Source organism: Oncorhynchus gorbuscha, linkage group LG22 (assembly GCF_021184085.1).
Source record: "Oncorhynchus gorbuscha isolate QuinsamMale2020 ecotype Even-year linkage group LG22, OgorEven_v1.0, whole genome shotgun sequence".
NCBI lineage: Eukaryota > Metazoa > Chordata > Actinopteri > Salmoniformes > Salmonidae > Oncorhynchus > Oncorhynchus gorbuscha.
The window spans coordinates 3,556,315-3,568,624 of NC_060194.1; the positions used below are offsets into that span (position 1 = coordinate 3,556,315).

General features: G+C 40.3%; 1 protein-coding gene across 1 annotated transcript in view; it reads right to left on the reverse strand.

Moving 5' to 3' along the window:
* Positions 1-1,348: 1,348 nt before the first annotated feature.
* The window catches only part of kcnq3 (potassium voltage-gated channel, KQT-like subfamily, member 3), a 113,105-nt gene continuing 102,143 nt past the window's right edge, over positions 1,349-12,310 (reverse strand). Inside the window, exons 13-16 of the mRNA XM_046320589.1 lie at positions 10,558-10,689; positions 6,266-6,367; positions 6,039-6,126; positions 1,349-2,801 (exon numbers count right to left, since the gene is read on the reverse strand). Of these exons, the coding sequence (XP_046176545.1) occupies positions 2,001-2,801; positions 6,039-6,126; positions 6,266-6,367; positions 10,558-10,689 (1,123 nt within the window). The 3' untranslated portion in view covers positions 1,349-2,000. The remainder of the gene's footprint in view (positions 2,802-6,038; positions 6,127-6,265; positions 6,368-10,557; positions 10,690-12,310) is intronic.

Consider the following 12,310-nt stretch of genomic DNA (forward strand, 5'->3'; position numbering starts at 1 on the left):
TTTCGGCGTCAGACCAATGTCTACTTCTCACTTAAAACATTGTTTAAAATTAACAATTATTTTAATTTTGTATTTATGTCTTTAATCTGTTCTATCAATTCAATCAAAAATATAAACATGTAGATAAATAAACCTTTGAGTCTAAAATTTGTCTTAAAGACTGTCTGGATGCTGTATGTCTGGTCGAGAAGATGTCATATAACTAGATTACAACCAGATAATGCCATTTTGTTTCATTCCAATACATTTTTGTTATCTGGCCAGATTACACTTCTCTGGTTGTTAAAAAGACGTTAGCAAAACTTCCTCTGACTAGGGCGTCATAAAAGACAGCATAATGACGTAATTGCAAACAGTTTTACCCTCTGGATTAACAGCTACAAATAAACTACATTTTCCATTTTTAACCAAAAAGAAAATAAACCATTTTGGAAAAACACTAAAAACGTCAATGTTACATTTGTGAGGGGGACATTTTTTTCTTCACTTTTGTTCATATTTCTTCAAGTGATTCACATCACTGATTTATTTGCCAATCTGCTCTCAGTAATATAATAAGACATTACACAATTGTTTCACGTTAAAGTTGACCTATATCATGCTACACTTGTCATTACATTCTGTGAAAATGTAATGATATTGTCACTGTTTTCTCATTTTACATACTATGTAGATTATATATTTATGGAATTATTCTAGCTGTTTTCAGATATTGTACTATTTATATAGTGATTTGCCATAAGTCTAAGTACATACAATATTATTATGATTTTTTTTTTAAATGATGAAATCAGAATTTGTGATGCAATCTTGCTAGATAACCGTTTATTCTAATCTAGACGTGGCATGTCTAAAATTCACTTTAAGCCGATCTGCCAAATGATCTGTAATTGATCAGATCTGTAACTTATAATGCAAGAATTGTTTCTTACCATGCCTCATCACAGAACTTACTTGAGTTGTCCTGAATGTGTCATTACAAGTTTTTTAAAGATGCAAAAACTACTGTATGCCAAATAAATCTGTGGTGTGTCAAAGAGGAAGAGTTCTCTCTCATTTAAGGATAGTAGTGAATTAATGACTGATTTTATGTTTGAATGTATTTCTGATAGGAACTAAAACAACCTTTCAAAAACTGCACAGCATGAAAGAAGAAGGGGCATCCCTATATTGTCTATTGACAAAAAGGAAGCAGAAGTCTTTTGTCTCTGGCTTGTCATTCTTTTCCCAACTCACACATACATTAGTAAGCAACACATGTACTGTACTTAAAGAATGAGACAGGAGACTTTTGTTAAAAATATTCAGGTCAACTGTCTGTAAATGGTGCATCATCATGCAAACCATGCAAAAAAATTAAATGTATTTATATAAAAAAATAAGTATTACAAAAAAATGACAGTATTTATAAGTACCATTCAAAACAGTTTTCTTTTTCCTGAAACCTGAACATTGCAGGCTTTACGACAAAAAGAATCCATGCGGTACATGCAGTGCGGTTTGCTTTGCAGCGATAAAGGTTTGCCGTATATATTTATATTAATGCTATATACTTTTTCATCTTAGCTTTATGTATGTTGTGATGAGTGCGCTGTACTGTACAAAGTCTGTTAACTATACAAACGGTGTCTTTTCTTTTCGTGTGTGTACGCAGTCTTGAGACCGCAGCTTTCTCTGGGCCATTGGGTCACACAATAAAGTGTAGGGTGTAAACCAAAATGAGTCAGGTTTAGTGTCAATTAAATCTGGATTGAATTGGGGTCTATGGGGATAAAGTCTATCCAAACTGACTTGGGTGTAGAGACATGGATTTCACCCAAAATAATTGACGTGTGCCGGTTGAAGTCGCACATGGCGTTGAGTTCATTGATGTCCGTTTAACCCAAAGACGACTGGCTTTTAGAGGCATGGGCTTAGGGGCTTAAGGTTGTCAATTTGACTCAAACTAAATAAGGGTTGGTGAGGAGGTGTAAGATTAAGGAATAAAAATGGTAAACGATTCAGGGCGGTGTGTTCCATACAGAATCAGGGAAGCCCTCTCCTGTGGATGACATTGGGAGTTGCCCCCCACCCCCGCTGGGCGTGAAGGGTTCCGTGTCGGTGTCCGTCTCCCCCTCTGCCAGGTAACGGCTGTCCCGCAACCTTCCCGACCCCCCTGCTGTCCCCAGCGCGGGGTCCTCCCTATCCTCGCGCTCTCCCGATATACTGAACCCGCTGGGTGAGCGCTCCAGCTCCTCGTGGTTCACAGAAAGCATAGATAGCGGCGAAGTGTCCGTCACCGCTCTCTGCCCCATGGTCCTGCCCAGCCCCAGCGTGAGGTGCTCCGTGTAGGGACTTTGTGGCCCATGCCCTCCATCCCGTCCAGCCACCTGGGTGTCCAGGAGTGAGCTGATGGGGAGTACGTTGGGCCGCTCTGTGAAGGTAGGGATCGGGGCTAGGTGGTGGCCAGGTGGGACTGGGTCAGGGGGGATGTAGCCACCCCCAGGCAGCCCCAGTCCTCCAACTCCTTCCGCCCCTCCAGCTGCAGCACTGGGCTCCCTGCGGCAGCTGTAGTAAGGCGTCAGTTTGCTCACAGGCACCTGGTAGGACATTTGGGGGCATGTCTCGGTGTAGTTGAAGAAGACCTGGCGGATCTCAGTGTAGCCACAGCCCTCCTTGCCGTCAGAGCCTGTGTTGCCCGTCACATGGTCAAGGGGCTCCGTGGTCATGTGGGCGGCGCCGGCCGAGTCCACCTGAAGGTGCTCAGTGTGCTGGATGTGCATGTCCACCAGAAAGTCCAGCTTCTTCTCCATGTCCTCCACCTGAGACCACACAACAGTTACTCACCTACAAACTGGAACTACTACAATCCTACACTCTCTTTTTCCTAAAAGTTCCAAAAGGGTTCTACTGAGGGATAGGGTTCTACAAAGGTCCATTTTCATCTGAAGACCCCTTTCTTGGAGACGAGGGTTCTTTGTAAGGCAACAGGTTCTACCTCAAAACTTTTTCATTCTAATAACTACTTTTGGAAGAAGGGCTTCTTTGATGATTTTTTGGAAGGATAGAAGGGTTCTACATATTGTTTTCTCTTAGCATCAGTGCCTTAGCATCAGGAGTTTAAGTGACTGAGCATTAGTGCCTTAGCATCAGGAGTTTAAGTGACTGAGCATTAGTGCCTTAGCATCAGGAGTTTAAGTGACGGAGCATTAGTGCCTTAGCATCAGGAGTTTAAGTGACTGAGCATTAGCGCCTTGGCATCAGGAGTTTAAGTAATCTGGTATGTTTAAGATAGGTGTGAGAACGTTTTAAAAATTATACCTATATGGGACTTTTTGTGCATGCCGCTGGTATTCCCTTAATCATTTTACATATACAGTACTGACATAGTGATATTTACATTTACATTTACATTTAAGATTTATGTCTTTCAAATGACATCCAGTATTTTATCTAAAACTTAGGGGGGTGGGGTGAGAGGGATTACTTAACCTATCCTAGGTATTCCTTAAAGAGGTGGGGTTTCAGGTGTCTCCGGATATGATTTATGTCTTTCAAATTAGTATTTTATCGTGCAGAGAGTAGAGGAATTGAAGGGAGTATGAGTCAACCAGCACTGTGTGTTGTATGGTACACAGCAAATTGGCTAAATTTGACATTGTGTTGATTTTTCCATCTAACATTTCTAGTGTTGATTCAGAAGTTAAATGAATTTTACACAGTGGTGTAAAAGATTCTCCGGTACTTGTGTATACCTTTTAGCCAGTAGTTTTGAAAGTAGTGCTCACGAGCCCAACATCGCATACTACATCACACATGTGCCATTGCCTTCTCTTTCGCTCTGCTGTGTGTGCATCTCGCTAGCTGTCACTACAAATGGCAAGTGGCTGAACCTCATTGGCTGGAACTCGCATTGCCATTAGGCTGGCCCACGTGGAGGGAAAATGTAAGGGAAAATGGTGCTGTAGAGCTTCCAGTAAACAGTCACTTTTAAACTAGGGATGCTAGCTCATGCTCATAGATCACGCATGTATGACCTACACATTGACACATCCAGCCAAAAGCGTGAGGTTTAGAAATGTTTTACTAGTCGCCAAAGTTCCAGAGCATGTCTTTAGTATCCAGTGTTGAGTGTGATTTTTACTATTTGCAGAGTAAAACTCTCAAACAATCACCTATCACTATCATATTGCTCTATTGTAGGTTGATTTTCAGAATTGTTTGTTTCAAAATCTGTGTTTTTGCTTGTACATTGAGTGGTTGATAAATCTTATGCTACAATAAATACAAAAATACTCTATCTATACTCTAACTAATCAAATCTCTTAATAGTTGGACTTACTGCACCTGCTACTGAGATGGTTGTTTCAGTTTAGATGAGTTGGGTAGTCTCATTACTCACACTTCTCTACCCCCCAGCAGTTATTCTGAATGCAGGTTGCGGGTGAATAAAAGTTCCAAATGTTGGATATCCTCACTCAGGCTGGATTCTAATAGGAATAACATATAACTTAATAATGTAACTTGCAGGCCTGATATGGCCTGTAAACCAGGAGTTTCCTCACACAACTGTGTTAGGGTACAACAAGGCCATCAAAGAAAGGTCTTATGATATGTTATAGATTGTCATAATGATTTTAATTTTAAAGGCTAATAAGGCCGCTGGAACCCTGTTAATTAACATTTATTATTTTCTCTTTTTCTCTACCGTCAGTTTCATCAGCTGTCCGGATGGTTAAGACCAGCCACCCAGACAGCTGATGAAACTGAGGAGTATTTCAGTCTGCAATAAAGCCCTTTTGTGGGGTAAAACTCATTTTGATTGGCTGGGCCTGGCTCCCCAGTGAGTGAGTCTGGCTCCCCAGTGGATGGGCCTATGCCCTCCCAGGTCCACCCATGGCTGCGTCCCTGACAATCATGTAAAATACATAGATTAGGGCCTAATGATGGCCTAATTTATTTCAATCGTTATTTTATTGTATTCATTTGTTTATTTTTTAACTTTAGTTTATTCAGTAAATATTTTCTTAACTCTATTTTCTTAAAACTGCATTGTTTTTGTAAGTAAACATTTCACTGTAAGGTTGTACGTGTTGTGTTCGGGGAATGTGACAAATAACATTTTATTTTATTTTATATTCTTATATGAACTATAACTCAGTAAAAAAAATGAAATAGTTTCATGTTGTGTTTACACTTTTTGTTCAGTATAAATGATTTATTGTCTACCTGCCTCTCAATTTCCCTACCTATCTGCAATCTAATGTCCTAAAAATCTAAATTTCCTAACCTTCTTCTTCCATTCCATCCTTCCATTCCAAACTACTTCTCTGATAGAGTTCAGTATGTCAAATCAGAGGGCCTGTTGTCCGGGCCTCTGGCAGTCTCTATGGGGGTGCCACAGGGTTCAATTCTTGGGCCGACTTTCTTCTCTGTATACATCAATGATGTCGCTCTTGCTGCTGGTGAGTCTCTGATCCACCTCTACGCAGACGACACCATTCTGTATACTTCTGGCCCTTCTTTGGACACAGTGTTAACAACACTCCAGACAAGCTTCAATGCCATTCAACTCTCCTTCCGTGGCATCCAACTGCTCTTAAATACAAGTAAAACCAAATGCATGCTCTTCACCCGATCGCTGCCTGCACCTGCCCGCCCGTCCAGTATCACTACTCTGGACGGTTCTGACTTGTGTGGACAACTACAAATACCTAGGTGTCTGGTTAGACTGTAAACTCTCCTTCCAGACTCACATCAAACATCTCCAATCCAAAGTTAAATCTATACATTTAATCAACGTTGTGGTGCCATTCGGGCAGTTTAGAGTATTGATTGGGGACTTTTTTGTGGAGGAATGTAACTGTTTTTGCAGGTGATTTATGATGTTATATTTGTGTTTCCCATGACAGTGTTTAAAAAAAATGTGTATGCATATTTTGGATATAATATGTAAATATGTTGTATTGTGCAGGGCACATCTGAAAAACAGTCATAGGTCTCAGGAGCACAACGAGAGAAAAAGGATGGAACATGGACTGATAAGTTATTTTCTGTACCTGTCTCTCCACTCTGACAAATCTACCCATCATGCTTTGGTCTTGGTCAGCATCTGGAATGGATGCTTTGGCTAGATAGGACTCATGCCTGCAACACATTTAGGGATTAATACAGTTTGATCAGAGCAATGCAGTACAAGATGCAAGCACCACACATTAGTATAAATAATGCAAGATTGTATGACGGTGGGGCAATGTTTTGACAGAAAATGACTTTGCAGTCAGACCTTGGTGACTGTTGAGTTGGAAAGGCAAATGGGTTCTGTTTGTTTTGACTCTTCTTATGTTTCGGGGTCAGAGGGGCACCAGGGGCGAGGATCATGTCTATTCTGAAAAGAAAAAAAAACAAGAACAGATAACATTAGTACGAACAGATATTGTGATATGGTTTCAACACAAAGAATCATGGGCTCAAATGTTCTCCGCATAAATAGCACAAATGCTAAGTGCGACGAAAGGATTAGTTAAACTTCCCTTTTTTACACAGAAGTTCATGGCGGAAAGTCAGTTTAGATGTATATGAGGTTGAGAGGCTTCGCCTTTGGATACAGGTCAGAGAATTAATTGAAATGCAGTTCTTGAATTATAAATATCGTCTAAATATTGTCTAGGAATTGTGAAATAATTTGTATTAATTTGCTATTTTGTCTGGATTAAAATGCAGTTGAAGAAAAACAGACCACAGCATCTCACAATTACACAGCATGCACTGAATTGGTGCCCTGTTTTACTTAAAGCATGTAAACTTTCACCACCTTGGATCTCATGAACATTATAAACATCAAATTGAAATGTGTCAAATGTGCTGTACACAACGGGTGTAGACCTTACTGTGAAATGCTTAGTTACAAGCCAACAATGCAGTTCAAGAAATAGAGTTAAGGAAATATTTACTAAATAAACTAAAGTTAAAAAAACAAACAATAACGAGACTATGTATGTGCGGGGGTACAGGTTAGTCGAGGTAACATGAGGTAATATGTACATATAGGTAGGGGTAAAGTGACTATGCAAAGATATGAAGATATGAAACAGCGATTAGCAGCAGTGTAAAAACAAAGGGGGGGCCATCAATGTAAATAGTCCGGGTGGTCATTTGATTCATTGTTCAGCAGTCTTATGGCTTGGGGGTAGAAGCTGTTAAGGAGCCTTTTGGTCCTAGACTTGGAGCTCCGGTACTGCTTGCCGTGAGGTAGCTGGGAGTCGAGAACGCAGGTGCAGGTGGTAGGTTTAATATAATGAGTAACGTAAACTCAGCAAAAAAAGAAACAGCCCTTTTTCAGGACCCTGTCTTTCAAAGATCATTTGTAAAAATTCAAAATAACTTCACAGATCTTCATTGTTAAGGGTTTAAACACTGTTTCCCGTGCTTGTTCAATGAACTATAAACAATTAATGAACATGCACCTGTGGAACAGTCGTTAAGACAATAACAGCTTACAGACGGTAGGCAATTAAGGTCACAGTTATGAAAACTTAGGACACTAAAGAGGCCTTTCCACTGACTCTGAAAAACACCAAAAGAAATATGCCCAGGGTCCCTGCTTATCTGCGTGAATGTGCTTTAGGCATGCTGCAAGAAGGCAGTGTCACGATTTTGTCTCACCAGGGGTGATGGTCGGATTCGCGTTTATCGTTGAAGGAATGAGCGTTACACCAAGGTCTGTACTCTGGAGCGGGATCGATTTGGAGGTGGAGGGTCCATCATGGTCTGGGGCGGTGTGTCAGCATCATCGGACTGAGCTTGTCGTCATTGCAGGCAATCTCAACGCTGTGCATTACAGGGAAGACATCCTCCTCCCTCATGTGGTACCCTTCCTGCAGGCTCAGTCTGACATAACCCTCCAGCATGACAATGCCACCAGCCATACTGCTTGTTCTGTGCATGATTTCCTGCAAGACAGGAATGTCAATTTTCTACAATGGCCAGCGAAGAGCCCGGATCTCAATCCCATTGAGCACGCCTGGGACCTGTTGGAGGGTGAGGGCTAGGGACATTCCCCCCAAAAATGTCCGGGAACTAGCAGGTGCCTTGGTGGAAGAGTGGGGTAGCATCTCACAGCAAGAGCTGGCAAATCTGGTGCAGTCCATGAGGAGGAGATGCACTGCAGTATTTAATGCAGCTGGTGGCCACACCAGATACTGAATGTTACTTTTGATTTTGACCCCCCCCCTTTGTTCAGGGACACATAATTACATTTCTGGTAGTCACATGTCTGTGGAACTTCAGTTTATGTCTCAGTTGTTGAATATTGTTATGTTCATACATTTACACATGTTAAGTTTGCTGAAAATAAACGCAGTTGACAGTGAGAGGATGTTTCTTTTTTTGCTGAGTTTATAACGATACAAAGTAGATGGAGTGTCTAGTCATCAACAACAGAAACAATACTGCTTGGGGAAAGAACCTAAGGTCTTAAATTGTATTGTTTATTTGCGTATTAGGGTACCTAAGGATTTATTATAAATGTTGATTGACTTGTTCGGAAAAGTTTATTGGTAACGTTTGGGATTAATTTTGTATGCATTTTGACCGATGGAAACCGAGTGGATTATTGACTGAAGCGGGCTGAGTTTTTATAGATATAAAGAAAAAATGTATCGAACAAAAGGACCATTTGCAATGTATCTAGGACCTTTTGGAGTGCCAACAGAAGAAGATCTTCAAAGGTAAGGCATATATATCTCTATTTCTGACTACCATGTCTCAACTCCCTGGTTGAAAACGATTTGTTATGCATTTGTGTACTGGACGCTGTCCTCAGATAATCGCATGGTTTGCTTTCGCCGTAAAGCCTTTGAGGCTTTTTATTTTGGTTTATTGCACTTGTGATTTCATGAAAGTTGAATATTTATAGTGATTTAATTTGGATTTGGCTGAAACTGCCATTTCACCGGATGTTGGCTACCGTCCCACCTACCTCCCGATCTGTGCAAGCCTAACCTGACCGTGTGGCATTAACCCTTAACAGTAAAAAAGGGCTTTTTGATCTCACAGATTACAATAACCTCTCCCCATAGGAATACATTGCCTGCTCCTCTAAAGTCAACCTGAAACCTATGTGGGTTATGAATGACTTATGAACCCGTCTTCGATGACAGTCCACCAGGACACTATGAGGTCTACCTGTGCCGATTCTAAGCTTCCTGAAGCAACCAGAAGTGGTTAAAATCACCATAAATGTGTTTTTCCATACCCAACCTGCAGTTTGATAGAAATAGTGCATTCAACCCTGTGTAAATCGGTCAGTTCTTAACGTAAACACTTAAAACTCAGGATTCTGTAAAGGCATACCCCAATGAGGATATGTGTTTACTCAACCTCAGGAGGCTGAAGAAATTTGGCTTGGCACCTAATACCCCCACAAACCTTTACAGATGCACAATCCTGTCGGGTTGTATCACCGCCTGGTACGGAACCTGCACCGTACGCAACCGCAAGGATCTCCAGGGGGTGGAACATTCTGGCCCAAGCATTACTGGGAGCAAACTACCTGCCCTGCAGGACACCTACAGCACCCGATGTCACAGGAAGGCCAAAAAGATGATCAAGGACAACAAACACCCGAGCCACTGCCTGTTCACCCTGCTATCATCCAAAAGGCGAGGTCAGTACAGGTGCATCAAAGCTGGGACCGAGAGACTGAAAAACAGCTTCTGTCTCAAGGTCATCAGACTGTTAAATAGTCATCACTAGCACATTAGAGGCTGCTGCCTATATACATAGATTTGAAATCACTGGCTACTTTAATAAATGAAACACTAGTCACTTTAATGTTTACACATTTTGAATTACTCATTTCATATGTATATAATGTATTATATTCTATTGTCGTCTATGCCGCTCTGACATTGCTCCTCCATATATTTATATATTCTTGATTCCATTACTTTACTTAGATTCGTGTGTATACGTCGTGAAACTTTTAGCTATTACTTGTTAGATATTACTGCACTGTCAGAGCTGGAAACACAAGCATTTCGCTACATCTGCTAAACACGTGACCAATACAATTTGACGTGATGCGCACAAAATAAGATACACACAATACAAAAACACTAACAAAATAGCACAATTGGTTAGCATTTAACACATTTAGCAGACGCTCTTATCCAGAGCGACTTACAAATTGGTGCATTCACCTTATGACATCCCCTCCGGCGCCATTATATCACTTTGACTAAGATTCTAACTTTGAACAACTCTTAGGGTAACATATACCCATTTTGTTTTGAGTCATTGATGGACAGCAATATTCAAACCTCTTCTCTCATTTTAAAGCAGATTTAATTCAGGACTGAGACCATTCAGGACCATTCAACACCTTTTGGAAAGCCATTCTGGTGTGTCCTTTATATTTAAATTTAAAACAGCAAACTGTGAAGAATGTGCAAGGGGTGTCTAGACTTTGACTAGGCACTGTAAATGAAATGCTTTGGATAATACAATTTACGGTGCTGTTCAATGTCGACTCGGTTCATTTCAGTCAACTCAAAATGTAACCCCAACTCTGCTTACCTTGTCTGGAGGTATTTGATTCTACAGAGCATGTCTAGGTGGCCAGCAGAGTACTGCTCGATCACATCCTTGACATCATAAGGTCTCAATGTCTCCTTAAACTTCTTCTTGTTCAAGAGGAACTTCATGATCCTGTAGAATAGAGTAGAACTGAATGACTTCATTCGTCCTGTGAGCCAGCGTCCAAAATTGGGTTAGGTGCAGCTTGTCTTTTGACAAATCAGAACAAGTAAAAAGGTACCATAAATACCATACAAACTGGATGAAGTGAATTACCTCCTCAAATGTTTAAGGCAATTAGAACCAGATAAATTGTGAGGAAAACAAATAATTAACTTAGTCCAATCAGAACATGTGAAATGGTTAACAATATTTTATAAGGACACATGTCAATCAAAATCAAAGGCAGGCCTCAAAAACCACAATACAGAACACAATCTAGTTAGTGCAGTAGCTTTGTGTTTGAAAAAAACTAATTCTAACCTGCTTTGTAGTAGAGAGACGGGACAAAAGTAGCATGGGTGAAAGTAACGGCCATTTTCTCAGATAAAACAGAAGCTAAAATGACATAGTGAAGTCAGCACGTTCCTAATGTGGAGGACGACCTCCTTGCAAAAAGACAGCTCAATCAGACCATGTTTTGCTGAGTTATCAACAAAAAGTGATTTTGAGAGAAATAAACCCGGAAGTGTTTTTCGGTTGTAGAGTAGTGTTTAGTTGTTTAAGGTTCCAAATATCTCAACTAGTGACTAAATGACAGCATAGGTTTCAAGTATCATGCTAGTTGGAATTTTAGCCTAGGAGAAGTTACAGGAGAGATGGGTGGGATGAATGTAACATGATCATCTGGAATAAAATAAAATAAACTATTAAGCACAGTCCATTGTCTCCTCTAGTTCATATTCCTTTTATAATGTTAGCAAAATATCAACAAGTAACTGAATGTTTGAAAATTATATATGACATTCGAATTATGCCTTAATCAATTGACTTGATGGATTATCTTCTCACATAAGCTTTTATCGAGAGGTTAGCAGTTAGAAATATATATATCTTCATGATTCTGGGGGTCAATTACCTTATGTCAAGACATGTGATAAGAATGATGAGTTTGCTGTTTGTGAAGAGAATTAAGACATTTATTCTATCAAGACACGAGGAGCGCGCATGACAAGGACAGCTGGAGCGCAGCTGATTGGTTGGGCTAAGCATTAATAGGCATTGAAAATGGTGCACTTCTCTCGCCAGCTGTTATTTCTGATCCAAGGCTGTGTTAATCCCGCCCTGCCGGCAGGTACAAAAGTATTGCTGAGGTAGTTCTGTTCTTGGTCAATTTAATTTAAACTCAATGACCCTATAAATTAAATTACAGATGCTAATGGTAGTGGACACACGTCTTGTTAACACACTATAGTTTAGGACATCTACTTTGTGCATGACACAACTCATTTTCCAACAATTGTTTAAGACAGATTATTTCACTTATAATTCACTGTATCACAATTCCAGTGGGTCAGAAGTTTACATACACTAAGTTGACTGCGCCTTTAAACAGCTTGGAAAATTCCAGAAAATGAAGTCATGGCTTTAGAAGCTTCTGATAGGCTAATTGACATCGTTTGAGTCAATTGGAGTTGTACCTGTGGATGTATTTCAAGGCCTACAGTTGTGGCCAAAAGTTTTGAGAACGACACAAATATTAATTTTCACAAAGTCTGCTGCCTCAGTTTGTATGATGGCAATTTGCATATAA